General features: G+C 36.8%; 1 protein-coding gene across 5 annotated transcripts in view; it reads right to left on the reverse strand.

The window, feature by feature from the left end:
- Window positions 1-25,642, reverse strand: part of EXOC6 (exocyst complex component 6) — a 146,555-nt gene that overhangs the window by 63,097 nt on the left and 57,816 nt on the right. For all 5 annotated transcript variants that reach the window (XM_070432696.1, XM_070432695.1, XM_070432693.1 and 2 more), the window contains 6 exons: window positions 24,165-24,236; window positions 19,283-19,380; window positions 17,531-17,636; window positions 13,942-14,051; window positions 8,287-8,398; window positions 6,681-6,815 (listed from right to left, as the gene is read on the reverse strand). In XM_070432696.1, coding sequence (XP_070288797.1) covers window positions 6,681-6,815; window positions 8,287-8,398; window positions 13,942-14,051; window positions 17,531-17,636; window positions 19,283-19,380; window positions 24,165-24,236 — 633 coding nt within the window. The remainder of the gene's footprint in view (window positions 1-6,680; window positions 6,816-8,286; window positions 8,399-13,941; window positions 14,052-17,530; window positions 17,637-19,282; window positions 19,381-24,164; window positions 24,237-25,642) is intronic.

The raw sequence follows: 25,642 nt of genomic DNA on the forward strand, positions 1-25,642 counted from the left end.
CATGTGCCCGGATCAGGAATCAAACCGTGACCTCCTGGTTCACAGGCCAATGCTCAACCACTGAGCCACACTGGTCAGGCTACAGGCATTGCTTTTAAAAGATGACAATCAAGCTGTACAACAAAACAAGAAAATATACAAAAGAACACTTGACCAATAACACAAAAAAAACTATGCACAAGGCATATAAACCATCAGAGGTTGAAATGTAACTAATCAGTCAAGAATATTGCAAGTGTGACAGCAATACAATAATAAATCAACTGTCTATTTGTAAAATAATTGAAAAATTATAATTTAAATAAGAAATTTTTAAAACTCTTACTAAAAAAGGTACAGAGCCCTAACCAGTTTGGCTCAGTGGATAGAGCGTCGGCCTGCGGACTGAAAGGTTCCAGGTTCGATTCCAGTCAAGGGCATGTACCTTGGTTGTGGGCACATCCCCAGTAGGAGGTGTGCAGGAGGCAGTGATTGATGCTTCTCTCTCATCGATGTTTCTAACTCTCTATCCCTTTCCCTTCCTCTCTGTAAAAAATCAATAAAGTATTTTTTTTTAAAAAAAGGTACAGAGATATCCCATGTGCCACCTGCCCCCACATTTGCAGTCTCCTCCACTATTAAAATGCCCTACCTGAGTGGTACATTTTTTACAATCAATAAACCTACATCATTATCACCCAAATTCATAGTTTACATTTGGGTTCATTATTGTGCTATACATTCTGTGGATTTGAACAAATGTACAATGACATGTAGCCACCACTATTGTATTATACAGAGTAGTTTAATTGCCCTAAAAATCCTCTGTGCTGGATCCATTCACCTCTCCCCACCTCTAATCCATGGCCACCATTGATCTTTTTACTCTGTTTTGCCTTTTCCAGGATATCACATAATTGGAATCATACAATATGTAGCCTTTTCAGATTGGCTTCTTTGATTTAGTAATATGTCATTTAAAATTCCTCCATGTCTTTTCATGGCTTGATACCTCATTGCTTTTTAGTGCTGAATAACATTCCATTGTCTGAATGTACCACAGTTTATCCATTCACTTATGAAGCACATCTTGGTTGTTTCCAAGTTTTGACAATTAAGATAAAAGCAGCTATAAACGCACATGTGTGAATTTGTGTGTGGACATTTTTAACTCACCTTGGTAAATAACAAGGAGTATATCTACTAGACTGCATGGTAAGAGTATGTTCAGTTTTATATGAAATTGTTAAACTCTTTTCCAAAGTGGCTGTATCACTTTACATTCCCACCAGCAATGAATGAGAATCCCTATCAGTCCACATCTTCACCAGCACTTGGTGATGTCAGTGTTTTGGATTTTGGCAATTCAAGTATATATGCAGTGGTATCTCACTGTTAACTTGTAATTCCCTAATAATATGTTATGAGGAGCATCTTTTCAGATACGTGCTTGCCATCCATATATCTTCTTTAGTGAGTTGTCTGATCAGGCCTTTTGCCCATTTTAAAACTGAATTGTTCATTTTCTTATTGTCGGATTTTAAGAGTTCTTTGTATGTATAGTTTGAATAACAGTCTTTTAACGAATAATTTTCTTGCAAATATTTTCGCCTAATCTGTAGCTTGTTTTCTTATTCTCTGATGATGTCTTTTTGCAGAACAAGTTTTTAACAAAATCCAATTGATAATTATGTCCTTCATGGATCATGCCTTAGGTGTGATAGCTAAAAAGTCATTGCCACTCAAGGTCATCCAGATATTCTCTAATGTTAATTTCTTGGAATTTTATAATTTTGCACTTTACATATAGGTTTATGACTCACTTTGACTTAATTTTTGTGAATGGTATAAGGTCTGTATCTAGATTCATTTCTTTGCATGTGAATAACCAGTTGCTTCAGCACCATTTGTTGAAAAGACTATCTTTGGTCCATTGTGCTGCCTTTGTTGCTTTGTCAAAGATCAATTAAATATATTTATTTGGGTCTATGTCTGGGCTCTCTATTTGATCCCATTGATCTATTGTCTATTTTTGGCCAGTACCACACTGTCTTTATAATAAATCTTAAAGTCAGATAATATCAGTCTTCCAACTTGGTTCTTCTTCTTCAATATTGTGTTGGCTCTTCTGGGGCTTTTGCCTTTCCATATAAACTTTAGAATTACTTTGTTGATATCCACAAAATAACTTGCTGAGATTCTGATGAGGAATGCATTGAATCTGTGCTTTTATAAATTATATATATATATATATATATATATATATATATATACACACACATGACAGTTCAATGAAAAACATCTTTTTAAAGTACATGGACTATGTCCCTACCTCCACAGGAAGAGAATTTTACGTCCTTAAAGACAATTTACCACTGTCACTTTAGCCATAGTCCTAAAAAAAATGTTGTTACATAGTAATCAACAGTTTTAAAAAGGCAAACTAGAAAAAGAATCAGAAGCATATGCCTTCTTAGCTCTCACAGTTGTAATCACTGCCAGTACTCAAAGGGAAAGGACTCTTCTGAGTGGCAGGTTGGAAAAGCTCCCTGGAGCCAAGTTAAAGAGCTCTGATGCCAAAGAAAAAGAAGGGTTCATTTCTCTACTACACAGATTAAAAAGGGAATGGTATTTCTGTTTCCCTCCTCTATTCTGATGCAAATCTTTTCAGTTAGAAGTCTTATATTAGTCTCGAATAGCTCTCAGTGTGGGTCCAGATTAATTTTAAAAAGCTGCGGTACTGCTTGAGGGCAGAAACTACTTACTTTACCTCTTTTGTATCCCTCATAGATTTAGCAAAATGAAAAGGCAAATTTACAAGATAATCTATATATTTCATAAGATAAATATAACATAAATCAAGCACTTTGTGCATGTGTGCTTTTTGGAGGGGAAGCAAAAAAGGAGCAGAGGTAAAAGGATCCTGTAAGTGCTTATTCCCATAATCATTAAGCAACTAAATAAGAATATGTTTGGTAGAGTCACTAGACTGAAAAGCATTTGGCTAAGAGGTTAATAACTAAGCAATCCATGCTAATGTCTGCAATCAAGACCGTACTTTAATCTTCTCTGTCAAAGAGGCAACAGACTGACGATTCACTATGAATGAAAATTCCCCCATCTCCCTCTGCAATTCACTTTAATACTGATTTAACAATTCTTGATGTTTAATTGCTTCTTCATATCATAGGTTATAACAAATTCCTCTTGAAATAGACCAAAGGTAGAACTAAAGAATACTTTCCCTTCATATACTGAGCTTGAAACAGTTCTTGTTCTCATAAAACAGAAAGGTTTCCTGAGTTCTATGTGAAAATAAAACAAACTACAAAAATAACTAGGATGCTCTACTATTTATAAAGGCTCAACTTGATTTCTGGATTTCCAAGAAAATCAAGGAATATTCTATGGCAATTGTGGTTTCAACCAAATATTTACAACTTAAGAGAACACTGGGATGATGGACCAAAGCTAACATTTCTAAACATTCCCTCCCAATAGGAAGATTCTGAGAAGTGTTGTTCCAAGATCCCTCAGTCTAAGATATCACGTTGCAGTATCTTTGGTTCTTTGAGTCATAACTGATAAGGAAATTGCTTGAAGAATCCTAGATGCACCAGATGTCAAGGCAATTCATGTTTTAATCAGAGTACAGAGTAAGCCTATTAAATTTAATGTTAACAGTTAAATATGCTTACAACTCTAGTCCTTAGTGAATCCCTTCTTGAAAGCCTATGAGTAACACGTGGACATAAAGACGGCAATCAATAAAGAAAAAGAAAGATTGTATAAAATCTGATATAAAAGCAAATAATCAATTTGTCCTTGGATAAATAAGTGTTCAAAACCTTGTGGAGTGTTCTCCTATGTTATGGTACTTATCACACCATATCGTCAAGTATCTTTTTATAGTTTACTAGAGGCCCAATGCATGAATTCGTGCACCAGTGGGGTCCCTTGGCCTGGCCTGCAGGATCAGGCCAAAACCGGCTCTCCAACATCCCCCAAGGAATCCCATATTGCGAGAGGGCGCAGGCCAGACCAAGGGACCCTACCGGTGCACAATCAGGGCTGGAGAGGTTGGCCAGCCAGGGAGGGACCATGGGAGGGCTCCAGGGCGTGTCCAGACCATCTCGCTCAGTCCTGATCGACCAGACCACAGCAGCAAGCTCACCTACCGGTTAGAGCGTCTGCCCCCTGATGGTCAGTGCACGTCATAGCAAGCGGTTGAGTGGCCTTAGCATATCATTAGCATATTATGCTTTGATTGGTTGGACGGCCAACTGGTCGACCAGACACTTAGCATATTATGCTTTTATTATATACTAGAGGCCTGGTGGTGCACGAAAATTCATGAACTGGGGGGCGGTTCCCTCAACTCGGCCTGCCCCCTCTCACAGTCTGGGAGTCCTCAGGGGATGTCCTACTGACAGCTTAGGCCCGCTCCCAATGGGAAGCGGAACCCCAGGCCAAGGGACCCCACTGGTGCACGAATTCATGCATTGGGCCTCTAGTAAACTATTTATCCAATGGGGAGCGGGCCTAAGCTGCAGTCTGGCCTCCCTCTGCGGGAGGCAACCAGGAGGATCAGGGGAAGGCGCTGCCCCCATCACCCTGCTGCTGCTGCCAAAGCCGGCCGCTGCCAGGGCTGCTGACCCTCAGCCCCCACTTCTTAGCGCTGGCCCCGCCCCCTGCCCACTTGTGTGTGTGCAGGGGGAAATCTGGGGCCAGGCCGGCTGGGGGAGGGGCTGTGGGAGGTTGAGGCACCTCGGTCGCACCCACCCCATCCAGCCTTTGCCGAGGCTCCAGGACCACGGGGCACCCAGCCTCTCCCAGCGCTCGCCTCTGCGGACAGAGGGGTTGCGCAGCACCCATGGGACTGGCCCGGGCCCCTCGGTGCTGCTGCCTCTCCTGTGCCACTGGCCCTTGGCCCTCACAGCTGCTGCAGCTTTGTCCGGAAGGACATCTGGAAGATGTCTGGTCTAATTAGCATATTACCCTTTTATTAGTATAGAGCAGGGGTGGGCAAACTTTTTGACTCAAGGGCCACAATGGGTTCTTAAACTGGACCGGAGGGCCGGAACAAAAGCATGGATGGAGTGTTTGTGTGAACTAATATAAATTCAAAGTAAACATCATTACATAAAAGGGTACGGTCTTTTTTTTTTTTTTTTAGTTTTATTCATTTCAAACGGGCCGGATCCGACCCGCAGGCCATAGTTTGCCCACGACTGGTAAGGAGGCTTCTTCTATGAGCTTCTTGAAGGGCAGGGATACATTTTTACATTCTTATTACCTAATAGTGTGCTCAGAGCATAGACGATGTACAACACTGGAACTGTGCTAAGTATCCCCTTTAATCCTCATAACAATTGGATGAGGTCGATAATATAGGGTATCCCAAAAAATGCATACACATACTTTAAATAGTTATAAAGGCAGTGTTTATTAAAAAAATTTCATTTTCAAAATTGAGCTATCAGCTGTTAAAGTATATATACATTTTTCAGACACCTTGTATATTGCTATTCTAATTTTAAAGACAACAAAACTAGGAATCATTAAAATTAAAAAATGTGCCCAAGTCATACAGCTGTCTAACTCCAGAGTAAATGCCCTTAATCACTGTACTTATCCTATCTAGATAAGTGAATGTCTGTTTTATCCAGCTTCTGTCTCCGTTTTAATAACTAATTCTACAAAAGTGCTCACTCAGGTATTATCTGCATTTGTGCTTTCTGAATCAGGATGACTACATGAGCTCCAGAATCACCAAAGGAGGATAGGATTTGGGGGCCATGCAGATAATCTGAGGAACCAAACATCATTTCTGAACTTTCAAAATCTGGTTACTATTAATTAGGTATTTCTAAATACAAGTAGACTGAATTTTCAAAGTGTAAGTGATTATACCATAATTTTAGCAGATAAATTGGGTAATTTATAATATAGCAAGAGTTGAAAGATAAGAGTTCTTTTTAATAGAAAACTTAGAAAGGGCTGTGAGGTTAAACTAGCAAGCACATTTTACAGATAAGGGATCAGTAAGTGGTTTATATTAGTTTAGTAAAATACTTAGTGCAAGGAGATTTATATTTCAAGACTATTCCAGTGTCTCATCTATATGACCCCAAATCAATACAACCTAAAACAGTTTATAAAACAAATTTATGAAAGTATTTAATCTTCCATTCTGTTTAAAACAACCATTAATTTATCTTTCAGTATGTCCCATGGTACTATACAAACAGAAATCTTTTCATTCACATAAAAGCAGGACTTTAATAATATGTAATGTATTTCTTTTTCTTCACATCAGAGCCAATTAAGGATGTAAAGCAAATCTTACACTTAGCTAATTCATCTTACATTTTTAATTTCTAACCACATACATATACACATTACATTAAAAAATTATTTATTGGACTGTGAGACATTAATGGAAATCCAGTGAGACCAAATTAGCACTACTATAAGTCTTCAAAACATAAACAAATCAATATACTTTTCTCCATATTAACAAGATGTTTAAAATGCCAAAAGGGAACTGACATTAATCTGCTTACTGCTGACAATAATTAACTCTAATTTTCAAGTGTTAGGAATATAATCAAATCATGTATATAATAAAGACTGTCTTTAATTTCTAAAAGTTTGCTTACAGTGATTGAAATAAAAACTTTGGTCAGATTTTTACATACCTTAAAGGTAGAAAGTCCATAAAGTCTTGTGGTATGAACAGTTTCTTGAGAAATATTTGTAATGTTAGTTATAAAGTCCTCAAGGTATTTGCAAGCTTGTTCCAGGTGTGTTGTGTTTATGATGATTTGCACTAGCTAAAAAATACAAAATACATCCGGTAAAATGATGTTACATGTACACAAAGCCATTTGATTTTTTAAACCAGGATTATTACTTCCAGTAACTGTATCATTTATGCATAATTATAGCATTACAGGATACAACTGATTATGTGATTTCAAGTCTACTACAAATACTGCTTATGAATGCTATCATTAAAAAAAAAGTCTAACTGCAAATTATGTTTCAAAGTACTTTTTCAAATTTTATACATTTACCACATAAAAAGTTTTTTCATTTTTCATGTAAGGTCTGGCAATCATATATCTGCATATACATTCCAACATCTTCAATTACAGTAGTCACCCCTTATTTGCAGGGCATATGTTCCAATACCCCAGTGGATTCCTGAAACCATAAATAGTACTGAACCCTATATATACTATGTTTTTTTCCTATACATACATACCTGTGATAAAGTTTAATTTATAAATTAGGCACAATAAGACATTAATATCAGTAATAATAAAATAGAACAATTATGCCCTAGCCGATTTGGCTCAGTGGAAAGAGCATCAGCCTGCGGATTGAAGGGTCCTGGGTTCGAATGCAGTCAAGGGCATGTACCTCCTTGCAGGCTCGATCCCTGGCCCTGGTTGGGGCATGTGCAGAAGCAACCCATCGATGTGTCTCTCTCACATCGATGTTTCTCTCTCTGTGTCTCTCTCTCCCTTCCACTCTCTCTAAAAATCAATGGAAAAATATCCTCAGGTGAGGATTAACAAAATAAAAATAAAAATAGAAAAATTGTAACAATACTGTAATAAAAGTTATGTGAATGTGGTCACTCATTTCAGGGGATCCCTTGCTGAAGTCTTCTTATAGGTTCAATATTTTCTGGCACAAACATTGCTGTCAATTGGAATGTGTTTTCTGTTCATGCTTTCCATCCACAAATTTAATGCCCTGTCCATCTTAACTTACTAGTATCAAGCATTGTGGCCTCAATTTTTGCAGTTTAAGGTGCAACAGCAAAACTAGCACAGATTTCTTTCTCCTTCTTCACAATTTCACAGACAGAAGATTGGTTCTTACCTTAGAGCTTAGCAACCTCAGCATGCGATTGTTTTTCTTTCCTCATTAATTCAAGCACGCTCTCCTTTTCATTTAAAGGAAGCACTTTATGGCTTTTCTTTGGCATACCTGAATTGCCAGCATCTCCACTCAAAACAGTGTGCAATTTAAAACTTAGGAATTGATTATGGAATAATTTTGGGAATTATCCATTTAATATTTTTGAACTGCAGTTGATCATAGGTAACTGAAACTGTGAATGTGGGGAGACTATTGTATCTATTCCCTGTGTAAAAATCCTTTTTCTTCACATTGCTTAAATTTACATTGACGTTTTTATTTTAAAACAAATCCACTTCATTAATAAATTTAAAACAGAAAGCTAGTTTTACAGGATGTTCCATGTAGTGAAACATTTGGATATAAACCTACCTCTGTCAAACCTATATGAGGTTTCCTAATAAGGTTCAGTAAACAGCTATTCAAAGTTCTGGTCAGCAGCAGATTTGTAGATTTTCTAAGCATATCATCTATTTCTGTTGAGCTAAAAACAAAATTTCATATTATTAAGCTTTCTGACAGGGTACATATAGTCACAGCACTATTGACATTTTAGGCCAGTAATTATTTGTTGTAGGCTGTGCTGTGCATTGCAGGATATTCAGCAGCATCCCTGGCCTTTACTCACTAGATGTAAACAGCATCCTTCCCCCTAGTTGTGACAACCCAAAATGCCTCTACACATTGCTAGATGCCTCCTAGGGAGCAAAGTTACCCCATTTGAGAACCACTGCCTTAAACATAGGCTAACATTTTAGCACTACTTTACTTTTTATTTTAGTAAAATATTACTCTTACAAATCTATACAGCACAAATGTTTACACTAGTTTATTTTTAAAATACAAATAGAGCAAGATTTGATAACGCATAGGTACTTCTCACTACTCTATAATGTTCTCCATTCTAATGCAAGCACTCTTTTCAATTTCTGCCAACCCAAATTCTGGCAGATCTGAGTATTTTCCTCTAATTCTTTATATCTAAAATCAAAGTGAATGTGCCACCAGAAGAGCTTCAGGGTGATTTGACATCAGACTCTCAGAAAACTCTAATATGTCAGTATTGCCCCTAAACAAGCAATGTACTCACCCTGATTAAAAAAAAAAAAAAAAAAAAAAAAAGAGGTAGTTGCCAATTCCTCACTCAAATTATACTTAGAGAAATCCTGTATAACATTCTTCTCAGATAAAATATTTGTAAATGAAAGGGAGAAATAGTTAATCTATCATGATAGATAATGTCTTTCCTTTAATTTCCCTGAACTTCCTTGAATGCTAAGTCAGTGCATGCTTTTTCTTCCATAAGTAGAAGAAGAGAAAGAAAATCTATCGGTATCTATTGTCCTATCTGTGCCAGCAAGATTTACCTGACAATAACCAGTATTTCCCCCACGCGGTTTTTATCCTATTTGACAATTTTTTCCCTTAACCCCTTGTCCTTTGAGCCTATAAACTGTACTCCTCCTAATTTTTAAAGAATACTTCACAATAATGAAATCTTAATATGTAGTAAAACTCCTAAAATATTTTACAGTTTAACCTCTGATGAAAAGGGAAAATTTCTTAAAGATCATATTAGTTTCAGATGTTTCCTCTACAACTAAATAATCGGGACTTTGTATGTCTATTCATAAAGTCACTTCATTCTCTGGCCTGCTTTTATTCATATACTAGAGGCCTGGTGCACAAAAATTTGTGCACTGGCGGGGGGGGGGGGGGTGTCCCTCAGCCCCACTTGTGCCCTCTCACAGTCTGGGACCCCTCAGGAGATAACGACGTGCTGGTTTAGGCCCGCTCCCGGGTGGCAGAGGGCAGGCCCAATCCCTACGTGCAGTCCCTGGTCGGGCTCAGAGCAGGGCCGATTGGGGGGTTGGGGCGCCGCCCTCTGTCACATTCAAGGCAGGGTCGATGGGGAGGTTGCCACACCACCCCCTGTCACGCACAGAGCATGGGCCGATCAGGGGGTTGGGGAGCTCCCCCCTGTCACGCATAGAGTAGGGCCGATAGGGGAGTTGGGGCACTGCCCCCTGTCACACACAGAGCAGGGCCCATCAGGGGTTTGGGGCACCGCCCCGTCACCCACAGAGCAGGACCGATCAGGGGGTTGGGACACTCCCCCCGTCACACTCAGGGCAGGGCCAATGGGGAGGTTTCGGCTCCACCCCGTCACACACAGAGCAGGGCCCTTGGGGGGTTTGGGGCACCACACCCTGTCACACACAGAGCAGGGCTGATCAGGGGGTTGGGGAGCTCCCCCCTATCAGGCACAGAGCAGGGCCGATCAGGGGGTTGGGGCGCCTTCCCCTGTCATAAACAGAGCAGGGCAGATAGGGAGGTTGTGGCCCCGCCCCGTCACACACAGAGCCGCAGGGCGATCAGGGGGTTTGGGCTCTGCCCCGTCACGCTGTTCCAGGGGCCAGGAGGCCTCGCGGCTCTGCTGATCCCAGTGCTGGGAGGCCTCGCTGCTCCGCTGATCCCGGGTTCGGGAGGCCTCGCGGCTCCACTGATCCCAGTGCTGGGAGGCATATTACCCTTTTACTATATAGGATAGAGGCCTGGTGCACGGGTGGGGGCCGGCTGGTTTGCCCTGAAGGTTGTCCTCGATCAGGGTGGGAGTCCCACTTGGGTGCCTGGCCAGCCTGGGTGAGGGGATGATGGCTGTTTGCAGCTGGTCACACCCCCTTCAGGGTGGGGTCCCCACTGGGTGCCTGGCCAGCCTGGGTGTGGGGATGATGGCTGTTTGCAGCTGGTCACACCCCCTTCAGGGTGGGGTCCCCACTGGGGTGCCTGGCCAGCCTGGGTGAGGGGATGATGGCTGTTTGCAGCTGGTCACACCCCCTTCAGGGTGGGGGTCCCCACTGGGGTGCCTGGCCAGTCTGGGTGAGGGGCTGAGGGCCGTTTTCAGGCTGGCGGGCAACTGAAGCTCCCAACCTGTCCTTTTTTTCTTTTTTCTTTTATTCTAGGATTTATTTACCTTCTATGGCTGTCACTGGTACTGAGAGCCGGCTTTCTCTCTGAGGCTCAGCTCCAGCTCTGAGACCTCAGCTGCTGAAAGCAGGTATCTGGTTTGTTTGGGTTCTATAATCAAAACACTGTTTCAACTCCAGCTCTGAGGCCCGGCTGGCTGAAAGCAGGTTTCTGGGGTTTTTTTAGCTTCTATAATTCTAACAATGTTTCTTAGAGTGCAAGCTCAGAGCCCAGCAGTGGCAGGCAGGGAACGTTGGCTTCCTCCGTCACTGAAGCAAGCAAGCCTCCTGTTCGCTTCAAGCTGCTTGGCTGCCGGCCGCCATCTTGGTTGGCAGTTAATTTGCATATCTTACTGATTAGCCAATGGGAAGGGTAGCTAAGTTATGGTTAATTACCATGTTTCTCTATTATTATATAGGATAGTACATATGGTATATAGTACATTTGTACTATAAAAGCTCTGAAGTATCTTCTAGTTCTAAAAATCTAACTCCAAAATATGTTTAAACATAGTAAGAAAGCTTTAAACACAGAAAGTAATTTTTCCATAACCCTTTAATGACAAATAAAAAAACAAACACAAAGCATCTCTAAGCTTTGTTAAATGAATAGCATTGTTACAGAGTTAACTAGACAACTGAATAGTGAATTAACAAAAGTGATTAATATTTTCATCAAAGATAGAAGGAAAAAATTGACAATCTTTTCTGTTATAGCATTAGTATACAACATTCACCATTTAGAATGTTAGGAGTTGATAACAGATGAATGCGTGAATTACTGTTTTCAAAGATGACTAACTATAACCAGAATCTATTTGAGAGTATATAAACAAATTCAATCCTACCCGTGTGTAAGTCTAGTTGTTCCCTATCCCTTAATTTCCTCATCTAATTCTTCCCAAACACTCTAATTTCAAGCTCTTGAAACTTCTTGAATATGTTCCTTCCTCTTCATCATCGCTGATCCTGATTATTTCAGGATCCTTTTCTTGAACCACTGCCTTCACTTTTTCAATGTGATTGACTATTGTTTTAATCCCCTCCAATCTATCATCCACATTGAGGCCAGAGTAAATTTTCTACAATAGAACGCTAATCATGTCATTCCTTAGTTAAAAAGTCTTCAATAGTTCCCCCAGGCTTATAAAACAAAACACTCCAAGCACCAGTTTTACATCTAATATTGTAGTATCCCATCCTCTCCTAAATCCAATGTTTCTAGCATGTACCAGGCACTATACTGAGCTCTTTATACACATATATTACCTTATTTAATTGTTACAACCACCCTCTGAATTATTTCCCTCATTTTACAGATGAGGAAACTGCAAGTTAAACAGATTAAGTCACTTGCCCAAGGCCCTACTACGGCTAGTGGGTATCAGCCTCAAGACTCAAACTAAGAGAGATCAACCAAAGGACTTGTATGCATGCATATAAGCATAACCAATAGACACAGACAGTAGGTGGGTGAGGGCATGTGCTGGGGGGTGGGAGCAGCCAAGGAGAGGTCAATGGGGTAAAAAGGAGACATATGTGATACTTTCAACAATAAAGAATTTAAATTTAAAATAATAATAATAATAATAAAGACTTAAACTAAGGTCTAACTCTGAAGGTTATATTCTTAACCACTGCATTATACTGTCTCTGTATCAGATCAGAACTTCAGAATGTTAAAGGAAAAACAAGATAGGCATAACCGACTGGTGGCTCTCACAGTTCAAACTCCACTAGTGAAAACTACCACTGTAATAGCTTGTTATTCCTTTTCAGTTAAGACTCATTTGTGTCCACTATTTTCAAATGCCAGATTCTACTGTGTGATTCTGCATGTTGTGCTGTATAGAGAATACGTTACCTCTAGTGAGTTTTATGACTGAATATAAAAACTAATGTCTTTAAAATACATCTTTAGAGACTTTGGAATAAGCGGCTAGGTATGTGATGAAGTTTAAGGCAGTGGTTCTTCAACCTTCAAGTGCATCAGAATCACCCAGAGAACTTGGCACAACCCAGGGCCCCACCCTCAGGGTCTCTAATTCAGTATGTGTGAGGCTGCATTTCTAAGTTTCCCATGTGACACTAATGCTACTGGTCTGGGGATCCCGCGTTGAGAATCACTGGCTTGTAAGAAACACACAGCACAACAGATGCTATGCATTAGGCATTTGTCTTCCTTTCTTCTTCTTTCCTCTCCAACTCATATTATTCAAGAACAAAAATTAAGAAATTCTATAAAGCCTTAACCAGTTTCACTCAGTGGATAGAGCGTCGGCCTGCAGACTAAATGATCCCAGGTTTGATTTCGGTCAAGGGCACATGCCTGGGTTGCGGTCTCGATCCCCAGTAGGGGGCGTGCAGGAGGCAGCCGATCAATGATTCTCTCTCATCATTGATGTTTCTATCTCTCTCTCCCTCTCTCTTCCTCTCTGAAATCAATAAAAACATTTTTTAAATTAAGAAATCCTTTAAAGAATCCCTACTTACAGGAAAAAGCAGTGTAAGACCTAAAACCAGATACCCTTTTACCCTGGCAGAATACACATTTCTTTTTTCCATTTATTTAGACGTTGTTTAAATCCAAAACAATAATAATTACAATAAGAGGCACAGGTGCAACAAATTATAATTTAGAAACTGTCATTGTTCTCACTGTTTCAACTTGAAAAATAAGTAACTCATATCTGAACTGCCTTTATGGCTTTTTCCAACTTAAAATTCAAAAGCATTTAACACTGAAGGGTATTTCCTGCTATTCAGTATACAAATTCAAAAGAATGGATTTCAGGGAGGGAGACATTATGAAAGCCAGCATCACCACGCTCTCCTCCAGAGAGTATTCACTGAAATATATCATATGTTCGTTCCTTTTATGTCAGAAATTTTCACTGATATATCAGATTTATAACAACTTAATCCCATGTGTCACTAAAATATGGTAGCCTTTCCAATGAGATAACAATCCACTAAAGAGTCATGGCCTGGAAATCAAGTGTTAATGTTTCACATAAATAGCTATGATAAGGATACATTTCTTACTAGTTAGTAAACTTACCTCCGATGCAGTGACTCTGAAAATTTAAGGCTGGCATAAATAAATTCTTTAACTTGAATGTAAATATGAGGCACTGACTGAGACATGGGGAATTTCTTTGGGAAAGATTGCTGGAGAAAGAAAAAATTAATGTTGTTTTCAAAATTTTAGAAAAAGACATTTTAATCACATAAAAATATAAAAATTAAATTGACTGCACATTTGAATTAATAGTAAATACCTGCACCTTAAAGTCTACTGTTATATTTTTACATTATTTTTGATATTTTAAAGAAAACCAAAATATTTCTGAAGAAAATAATATAGCAATTTACCTGTTTCTCAAATCATATTATCAGACTTCTCTCAATCCCTTTCTGTTCTGATAAATATCCTGCAGATGATGCCTAGCTGTCAGCTGTCTGCTTCTCTACATCCACAATAAAGTACAGAGTCAAGTTAGTCTTGAAGGTTATGGGCCAGCTTCCTGGCTCAAAGTCATCCAACAATTCTAAGACTCCCTTCACGCACCAATTCAAGAAGAAATCCATATCATTCCCTAACTCCTAGAATACCTTACAATAGCTTTCTAACTATCATACCATCAAACACTGGTATGCAGCCAATGGTTTACAAACTGCTTTATCAGCCAACATCCATTAGCAAATTCTTCGTTTCCAAAAGGTAAACCCTCTCCAAGATTTTTAACAAAAGCCACTAATCATCTTCAAGAAGTCTAATCTACACTTCTGTCTCTATATTCATTGCAATCTAGTTATATCAGTAAAAGTATCCTCACATGGTCACTAATGACCTTGTGAATGTTAAATCCAATGGACTTTTCCAGCTCTATGTTACTTGATTTATCTGAAGTATCTGACACAGTTGGCTCCCTCCAGCTTCTTAAATGATCTCTCCTTCCTTCGAATTCATTTCCTTGGTATCCACTTCCTCTTATTTCTCTATCTTCTCTATCTCTTCCTCTAGCCATTCCTTAATTATTGCTATGCCTTAGGGTCTATCCTACATCTTCTCCTTTTTCCATACATACTGTCCTTAGATGATCTTGTCTATTCTCATGACTTCAATCACCATGCAAGTGCCAATATCTCCCAAATCTATAAATTCAGGCCAAATCTTTTTCCTGAAGTCCAAATCCATATATCGAACCACCACTTGGACACTTCCATTTGGCTGCAACACTTAAAATATAACACCCGTGTTTGATGTTATTTGAGACATACTCATAGATCCAAAAATGTAATTATCGTCCACTCCTCCTAAATCTGCTCCTCTTGTGTTTCCTATTTTGGTCAATGTTACCACCATCCAAGGCAGAAACTTGGTTATCATACTTGACCCCTCTATCTTCATCATCTCTCAAATGCAAACAATCACCAACTGCTATTGTTTCGACCCCCTAAACATCTCTTAAATTCCATGGCCATAACTCTCACTCAAGTCACCGATTTCTTATCAAGATCCCCTGCAATAAACCCTTAGCTGACCTCCCTGCCACCGGTGTAAGGCTTTTTCCAATCCATTCTCCACACATTAGCCAGAGAGATCTATTTGGAAGATATTTCAGCTTTAAGAATTTATTTTAATGACGTTAAAGATAGAATATAAATATGTCCTTATTTTAGCCAAAGGGTTCTAATCAAATTATCAAAAGACTGACTTTTGCACATATGTTCAGTCTTACTCTTTTCTCATTCATAATTTACACTGAAAATAACTCATCATTTGAGAGAGTTTCACATCTTTCCTAATAATTTTAATTAAAAAATACTTAAATTAGGAAAATAATTAAATATATACACACACACACACACACACACACACACACACAACCAAGAGATTATTACTAAATAATTTATGGGATTTCTTTATAAGCTGTCAAGTTTAAATTTTCCACATTGCCTTTATCTTAACAGTACAACTTCTTCTTAATGATAATATATGGACCAATAAATACAAATCCTAACAAATTTAATCCTACTATATATTTTGGAAGCACCCTACAAGCTAAGTCAAACATCCTTTTAACTATAAACCTATTTAGAATACTTTAGTGTAATTAGAAGGAACATTAGAGATTATTTAGTTTAACCTCCTCACTTCACAGATGAGCCACAAATGCCCCAATAGGGTAAGTCACTTGCCCATAATAAGCCACAGGCAGAGCTGGTATATGAACCCAGACCATTGAGATACTACAGCCTGAATAAACTTTATTACCAATAACCAAAACTAAACAAAACCAAGCCATGAGATGGAGAATATTTTGTTCATTGTAAAGGGATAACATTGTAAAGGAACAACTTTGATTGGGACTTTAAAAATATTGATTGAGCCTGGCTGGCATGGCTCAGTGGTTGAACGTTGAGCTATGAACCAAAAGGTCACGGTTAGATTTTGGTCAGGGCACATTCCCAGGTTGTGAGCTCAATCCCCAGTGTGGGGGTGCAGGAAGCAGCCGACCAATGATTCTCTCTCATCATTGATGTTTCTATCTCTCTCTCTCCCTCTCCTTTCCTCTCTGAAGTCAATAAAAATGTAAAAAAAATAATAAAATAAAAATACAATCTTAAAAAATGTATCGACTGAGAATAATTATTCTGGTCTTGTGTGTGCATTAGAATCTAGCTATTAGGCTTATGCAATGGCAGTGTTAGCTGTAATCTAAAGCTATGCATTTAATTACTTGGTCCTATATTTAGTGACTATTACACATAATATGCTTAATTTATATATATATATGACATAAAATTTACAATCACCATTCACACATTTTACTTAGAATTCACTTCTGTTCATTGTAAAGGGATAAGAACAAAGAAAATGACTAAATTATAAAGAGCTGAAAAAATAATAAAGAATGGTAAGGAGAAAAAAACAAGAATAAAGGGAATAAAAAGGTGACAATTATAGAAAATATGATACCCTTTTCCCATGGGTTCTGATTCTACCTAGAAATACTAGATAGGTACAAGTATGTGTGTTCGTATGTATACACACACGTGTGCAATCATAGGTAGTCCGAGAATACTCTACATGGTGTGTATTTCCTTTCTGTATCCTGTCTTTTATTCACACATTTGATTTCAAAAGTACATATTCCTACTTCAGGAAAGAAATCAACAGGTGGCTACTGCCTTCACTCTTACTTAACCAAGATAAATTTTTTTGTAGAAGTACATTTCTAGAAAAAAAGCCACAAAAGATCTTCAACAGTGATAGACATTTCAAAGAAATACTCCCCTTTTTCCCTAGACTATACTTATTCCTATAATTTACTCAACATTTAGTATATCTAATTTGGAATCCACACAACATTAGCAACACCTGCCCAAAGAAACCACCTAACATTTGGGACAACTGTTGCTAGTATCCCCAGGAAAGTCCCTTCTTAACTTCACCAAAACAGTAACAGTCATAGTAGTAACATAATCTTTAACAAAACATAATTAATTTTCTTAAATAACACAACAAAAAATTGCCTCAAAAAAAGACATTCTCACTTACAGTGTCAGATTAATATTATGTAGCAATAAATACCCTAAGTTTATTTTCAACAAAATTCTTGAATTTAAAAACTAGCTTGTACCTTTTCAAGGTCTGGATCTTGAAAGGGAAATTTACTGATGACTATTTTATATTCTTCTTCATTAGTAATAGGGATGGGGCTATAATTATCTTCTTCAAAAATGTCCCTGTTAAAAAAAAAGAGGGAATTGAACTATCATTAGAGTCCTGAAGGACAATATATTTTTTAAAAATTTACAACTATTACCAAAGCATTTTTAAAATTGATTTCAGAGAGAGGAAAGGAGGAGAGAGAGAGAGAAAAACATCAATGATGAGAGAGAATAATCAATCGGCTGCCCCCTGCACTAGCTCTATTTCTAAAATACTAAATATAAAAAATTGTTGATACTTATATATGATTCATCAAGACTGTCATATCCTTGGGACAACATTGTTCCAACATCACTCCTAAGAAATGTTATTACAAAAAGCTTAAATGAGGATTTTTTAGTGAGTGTTAATAGAAGTGCATCACCTTGTTCACTTAGATATTATAGAAAGAAAGACTTCTATCATAGTATTCATAAGGTCTGCCCTCTAGTTTTAAAAATTGATGGGGTAAATGCCAAGCTGGGGTAAATCGCTTAACATATTTTCTAATTTAATTTCATCAAATATTATTGCCACGTAACTTCTATCATATTACAGATGACATAGATCTAAGATTTCATGATTGACTTTTTTTTCCAAATGAAGGAAGAAAAGGAGGGCAGGAGAGAGGGAGAAAGGGCGGAAGGAAGGGAAGTTTTTAGAATTTAAAAAGAAGGGAGATTTCTTTTTTTCATGGCAATAGAAAATTATATAGATATTAAAATAATTTGTCTATGCCCTATAGGCAAGTGGTTAAAGCAAAAATAATTTTCCTTACTAGATGCTTTTAAGATTTTAATCTAATTATGTTGTTTATAAAAATGGCACTTCCCCCCCCAAACAAAATTTAAAAGCATACATTTCTAACACTAAATAAATACCTTTGAATACCTACAGCCTTTGACCCAATCATTTACTAGGAAAACAAACTACAGAGATTAAAACTAAAAGTAGTACATTTAAAAATTAATTACAAGTGGTGCAGCTACTGTGAAAAATAATGTGGCAATTCCTCAAAATATTAAACATATATTTATATATAATTCAGCAATTCCACTTCTGGGTATATACCCAAAAGAAGTGAAAACCGGGATTCAAACAGATATTTGTACAACAATGTTCACAGCATCATTATCCACAATAGCCAAAAGGTGGAAACAATTGAAATATCCATAGATGGATCAATTATAAATAAAATGTGGTATATACATACAATAGAATATTATTCAGCCTTTTAAAAATGAAATTTTGAAAGTCACTGCAACACGGATGAACCTTAAAGACATTATTCCAACTTAAATAATCCAGACACAAAAAAGTACAAATATGTATTTAAATATGTATCCCACATTTATGAAGTACTGAGAGCATAGAGACAAAGTAAAATGGTGATCACCAGGGGCTAGAAGAAGGGCATGGGAGTTCTTGTTTAATTGGTATAGAGTTTAAGTTTGGGAAGGAAAAAGTTCTGGAGAAAGATAGTGGTGATAGTTACAATGTAAATGTACTTTATGCCACTAAACTGTACATTTCTAAAAGGTTAAAATGGTAAATTTTATGTTATATATATTTTACTACAATAAAAATTATTATGAGCATTTTTATTGCTAAACACAAAATCAACTACTTTAGCATTTGACAAACTTTTTCACCACATTAAGGCACCGTGGCTCAGACTAACCTGAAAACTGTAGCCCATTTCTTAAGCAGTGTTTCATTGTATTGATCTCTTATTTCAAATAAAAGGTCAAAAAGTCGGTTCACTGGAAAACCATAACCCTAAAACACACACATAAAAAACAGATAAACGTTCATTTTTAAAATGTTCATTTTTAAATGAAACTATTCATTTTTAAAATGTTGGAAATACTGGAGAATTGTTTGAAAGTAACCACTTACTATATCACATTATATGCCATTCCAACAGTATGAAAAAAAAGATATTCTTTTGACTTTCTATTATGTTGCATTAAGTAAGAATCTAGAAAGAGTTTTATGAAGCTGGAATAATTTTGCCATTTCTTCCCTCTCTCTTTACTCTGGATTTCTTGGTTAGCCTTAAAAAGTATCAGAAGTCAGACTGGTGAAAAAGTTCAAGATTGATTATCTAAATAACTGTCTTGAGAAGGGGTCCCTAAATAGAATACAAGAAAAGGGAATGTGCTCTCTAAAACACGCTAGCTTCCTTTTGCACCTTCAATGTTAGAGTGACTTTGTTGTATAGGGAAATTTTACATCTTTTCCTCAAACATACTTTATTTCCAAAACTTTCTTTCTTTCCAACTCCAAATTCATTGAAATCTTACCCATATCAGGACCAAACATTTTCACTCATCTCACAGGTCTGTCAAGGTTTACCTCTTCATCTTAGTTCTTGATCCTATCTCATCCTGTTAGAACCACTCCACGGATTATCTATTCACTCTACTGTGCTCCTTTCTTTGGCTAAATAAATATGCTAAATCACCTCTCATCTTTAAGTCAAGAACAAAAGAAAAAAGCCCTCCCTCAATTTTCTGTACCCAGCCAGCTGCCTCCCTGTTACTCCTTTCATAGCCAAACCCTACAATAATCTAATTCCCATTCCCATTTCTGTATTAAAACTGCTCTCAACAATGACACAGATTACCTCCCAAATATGAAATTAAATGATCTCACTCTACCTTGCCTCTTTTTCTTGAAACGCTGCTTTGAATTCTACAATACTCTCTCTCTTTGTTTTCTTAGCTATAAATAATATAACCAGTTTGCTTTTTCTCCTCTCTCCATACCTCAATCTTTTCTTCTAACTTTCTAGGGCATCTCAAGTCTACTGACTTCAAACACTAGTTTATTATTCTAAATCTGTATCTCTGACTATACCTCTGTAAATTCTAATTATTTAATTCTAACACCTATTAGACATCTCCAGTCAGTCTGCCAGAGAGTACACTCAAGTTAACGTATCTCCTCCCATTCCAACTAAACCAAGTGTTTTTCTTATTTCCTATCTCTGTTAATAATTCTATCATCAGTCCAGTTTATCAGGGAAAAAAACTTGAAAAGAAACATCTAATCAGTTACCAAATTCTTTTGATTTCACCTCCTTTACGAATCTCTTTCAAATCTATCATTCTTCTCCATCATTTACTACCTTTCTTTCAGAAATATTCCCAGTGCCACTGCTTTATTTCATTTTTTTAACATCTCTTGCCTAGACCATTGTAAGAGCTTCCTAAACTGAAATTCCATCCATGTGTCTCAACTCAATCTATTGCCCAAACTCTCAAAGTTATCATTTAAAAGTGTAAATCTGATCATGCCATTCCCCTGGTTAAAAACTATAGAAGGCTTACTAAAGTCCCACAAGATGTGCCACAGTCTGGGTCAAACTACATTATCAGTTTCAGGACCACTATTTTGCCCTTCTTTGCTCATACCCATATGCTATATATAATTTCTGACACCATCAAGCTGTTCAACCCACTTCATGCTTACCACATCATACCTCTATCTACAGCTTACACGTGCTATTTTCTCTGCCACTAATGCTCCTTCCTTCAAATCTACTTGAACTCATCCTTCAAAATCCAGCCCACATATCAACAATTTGTATAAGCCTTTCCCAATTCATGAAATTAGTTATTCCATCTTCTGTGAGCCCAAAGCTCTGTAATATATTGCTCTAATAATATATTATACTCCTTTTTTTACAACTAAATTTCTTGAATCCAGGAATTTTTATATCCATACCATACTACTAATTTTTATGTCTCTATCATTATATGCACCATCTAGCTGCCAGCATTTAGTGAGTGCTCAAAATGTTAGTGAATAAATCAGTAAATGTTTACTTTTGATCTGCTTAATAGGCAGAACTATTAATACGCTGGTATTACATTTTTACTTCATTGTTTAGTCAGCTTTAAGTGATAAAATAATGACATTAAAAATAATGACATTTAAAAATTGCATAATAAACCAAATAATATGCAATATCCTTTAATCAGTTTTTATGAAAATACCTTCCCCAATTCTTCAACTAATGGGTATAACTTGAAAAGCCAGTGTTTACTAATTCAGTAAAAGACCCACCTAATGCTCAGCTTGTCAATTTTCAATTAAATGAAAATACTGCAGGATTTCTGAATAAGTAAGGACTAGTATGTTTTCCTCAATCTTATTTCAAAGCTGTAAGATTAGAAAGGTATACTTACGAGGGTTTATACACCCATCGCTGTGACTTTTTAGTGCCTCTATTACCTGAATGTTTTCTATTACTCTTCTTTGATTATCTGAAGAGTTCCTTGGAACCACATCAAATACTCTCTAGATTCAGCTGTACTCAAAGTGCCAGTCTAAAATCAGTTTGTTATGGTTTACAAAGAGATAAGGAGCTTGCACCAGCACCTAAATCAATTGGGGAATTCAATGAGCTATCACCTCATGTCTGTTAGAATAGCCATTCTAAAAAACACAAGATATAAAAAATGCTGGAGTGGATGTGAAGAAAAGGGAACCTTGTACACAGTTGAAGGGATTATAATTTGGTACAGCCACTATGGAAAACAGTATGGAGGTTCCTCAAAAAAAACCTAAAAATAGAACTACCGTATGATCCAGAAATTCTGCAACCAGGAAATGAAAACACTAATTTGAAAAGATATCTGCATCCCTATGTTCATAGCAGCAGCATTTACAATAGCCAAAAAATGGAAACAACCTAAATGTCCATCGATAGATGAATGGATTATGAAGTTTCGGTGTACATATATACAATGGAATATTATTCAGCCATAAAATAATGCAGAAATCCTACCATTTGCAACAAGAGGGATAGACCTGAAAGTATTATGCTAAGTGAAATAAGACAGACAGACAAAGACAAATACTGTATGATCTAACTTATATGTGGAATCTAAAAAAAAAAAAAAAAAAACACCACAAAAATAAAACTCATAGAGAAAGAGATCAGACTTGTGGTTAACAGAAATAGAGGGTAGGATGAAGAGAAACTAGAGGAAGGTAGTCAAAAGGTACAAACTTCCAGTTATAAGTACAACATGATGACTATAGCTAACACTGCTGTATGATATACAGAAAAGTTAAGAGCATGACTGAGGGTGGCATCGCAACCTCCCGATCCACCCTGCTCTGTGCATGACAGGGGGCGATGCCCCAACTCCCCAATCGGCCCTGCTCTGAGCCTGAGGGCTGCACCTAGGGATTGGGCCTGCCCTCTGCCACCCGGGAGCAGGCCTAAGCCAGCAGGTGGTTATCTCCCGAGGGGTCCCAGACTGCGAGAGGGCACAGGCCGGGCTGGGGGACGCCCCCCACCCCCACCCCAGGCCTCTAGTAGATGTTATAAGGGGAAAAAAAATTCAAGGGTCAAATATATTGGGAAAATGCTGCATAATCACTTTCCTTTTGGAAATGCATGGTATAAATTTGCTGAGAAAAGCTTTTCATGTAAAAGTCTGTTTTATTTTACTTAGCATTTCCCAAACATTTTTGACCAGAGAAATTTTATGTAGGTAATATCTATTATCACACTTTGGAAAATGCTAGTCTATTTTTCATAAAACATTATTTCAACCACAAAAAAATCCCATAAGTTTAAGCCTGAAAACAATATGCAATCGATTTTTTATGATCAGTGACAAAGGAGGAGGGATGAGCTTAAAACCTTGATACTGAAAAATCACAAAGATACTGATTTTTCAGATAATTCAGTTTTAATCTTAGTTTTTAAAAAAGACTCGAAGAAGTAAAGTGATTTGCTCACAGTCATAGCACATCTGAAATTAGGAAGGAAATGAGTGAATACAACTGTCAAACTATGCGTTTTCATAATTATCACATTTAAAACAAAACAATTCTGAAAACTAGTAATAAATCTGTTTTCACAAATGAGGGTATAAAGTTTAGAAAACTAGTACTAGTAAATATACAATTATTCAACATCAGAGGCAGAAAATTAACTCAGTGTCTGTGTGACTTCCAGGGCCCACGATCACTGTCCTAAGGCAGAACTTGTAACTCCTAATTTCTAGTACAGAGTTCTTTTTATTGCACCATGTTTTTTTGTTTGTTTGTTTAGAAATAAAGTTGCTAGGTTGTTTTATTTTTTGAAGATTTTTAAAAGTGATTTTGAGGGGGGGCGGGAGAGAGAGAGAGAAAGAGAAACATTGCTGTGAGAGCAAAACATTGATGGGCTGCCTCCAGTATGCCCCCTACTGGGGATCAAGCCTGCAAACCAGGCATTTGCCCTGACCAGGAATCGAACAGGCAACTTTTGGGTGCATGGGATGGCGCCCAATCAACTACAAAAATACTTTTTCTATTCTAACTGAATGACCAATATTTAAAAAGATGGTAATATTCCATGAGCTCTGTCCAAAGTTCATAATAAGGCAGGACGCTGTATGAAAAATCCTGGGTAAATGCTAATATATAAGTAAACATTTGGTTACTACTATTTTACTACCATTAATCCACAATAAATTAAATGAGCATAGCTTATTATTTTGTAAATCTTTAATTGCTTAAAATAGTCATTAACTGAATGTTAGAGTATCACCCACCTGCAAAGTATCTGCAAATATTACAATGAGATTCTTCAGCTCCAGAACAAGATCAGGATCAGTGCAATAAGACTGTGGTGGTGGTGGTGGTGGGGGTGGGTGTAGATATAGGAGTGGAAACAAACAAATAGAAAAACCCAGCGTCATTAGGTTAAAAACTAAGAATTAAAACCTGAATTTTTTCCCTTTAATCTGCCAGACTTACAATAAATTTTGAATCTTGGTTATTAGTTAGATCCACAGCTGGCTTTCTCTAATTAGTAAAATTTCTTAGGGAAAGATCATTAAAATAATGTATCTACATATCTGTATTAAAAGATTTTCCTAAAATGTGCACATAGTAAACTTTGGTTAAAGCAATGACACTCATATTTCTACTAGTTATTTTCAAATGAAAAAATGGGTTTTAAATATATATATTTATATATGTATATAAATATATAACTCACATTTTTAGTTCTCAAATATTTACCTTATAAGAGACACAAGTACATTACTTTTTTCCAACATAAGAATGACAATTTAAGTATTTTATTAATAATGTACCAAAAGAAAATAATTAATTTCAAAGGAATAGTGAAATTCACTGTCCTCTTAAGAGTATTTAATAAAAATTTGAGTGTGATACATTGCATTCAACATATTATGACCTTGTAATGATGTCATGGAATTAATAGGAAGTATATTATAATTTTACATATTCAGAGCTGGTCTGAATATAAACCATAAAACATATTGTTTTTTATTAATATGTTAGGAAAATTAGTTCACTGGACAAATAGTGTATTAAGAATCTGTATTACAGATAAATAAAAATGCAGTGTATTTATAATATAAATATCACATAAGCTAATAATCCTCTTTTAAAATGTTTTCAATATTCTCAATAAAATTATAAATAAGGTTATAAAATTTTAAGTATGAAGAGATTTTACTGAAGGTAAACTACTGAAATTGTCTTAAGAAAAAGTCTACACTGAACAATCATTAATTTCAGTAGTCTTTATAATACTAACATATTTATTATTTCCACAAGAAGCATATTATATAAATACTTAATCATTTTACTTTTATTCATTAAAAATATCTCATTACATAAAGTTTCTTTATTCAAATGAGTTCAAAATTTGACATTGCATATTTTAAAGAAATTTATTATTGCATTACTGCAAACAAATTATGAACATTGAAGAACAAGTTCTATTGTGTTTTGGGTTGTTGTTGTTTTAGTTTTAATGGTGGAATTTATTTTGGAAGCAAAGAATTTGGAATGATAATTAAAAACCCTTTATTCATGGTGCTTTCAGTGATCTAATGAAGAGGTCAGTTGAGATTAATGAGACCAGCTTAATTCTTCGTTTTCTATAATACTGGACTAAAAATGTCTTGGGAAGCCCTAGTCAGTTGCAAAATCACAGCCCAGTATTACCAAATGAAAGCCTGACAGTACTACTTCCAAATCTGAGCAATAACTAAAT

This window comes from Myotis yumanensis, unplaced genomic scaffold (assembly GCF_028538775.1).
Source record: "Myotis yumanensis isolate MYYU_CA2020_CCGP unplaced genomic scaffold, mMyoYum1.0.hap1 SCAF_13, whole genome shotgun sequence".
NCBI lineage: Eukaryota > Metazoa > Chordata > Mammalia > Chiroptera > Vespertilionidae > Myotis > Myotis yumanensis.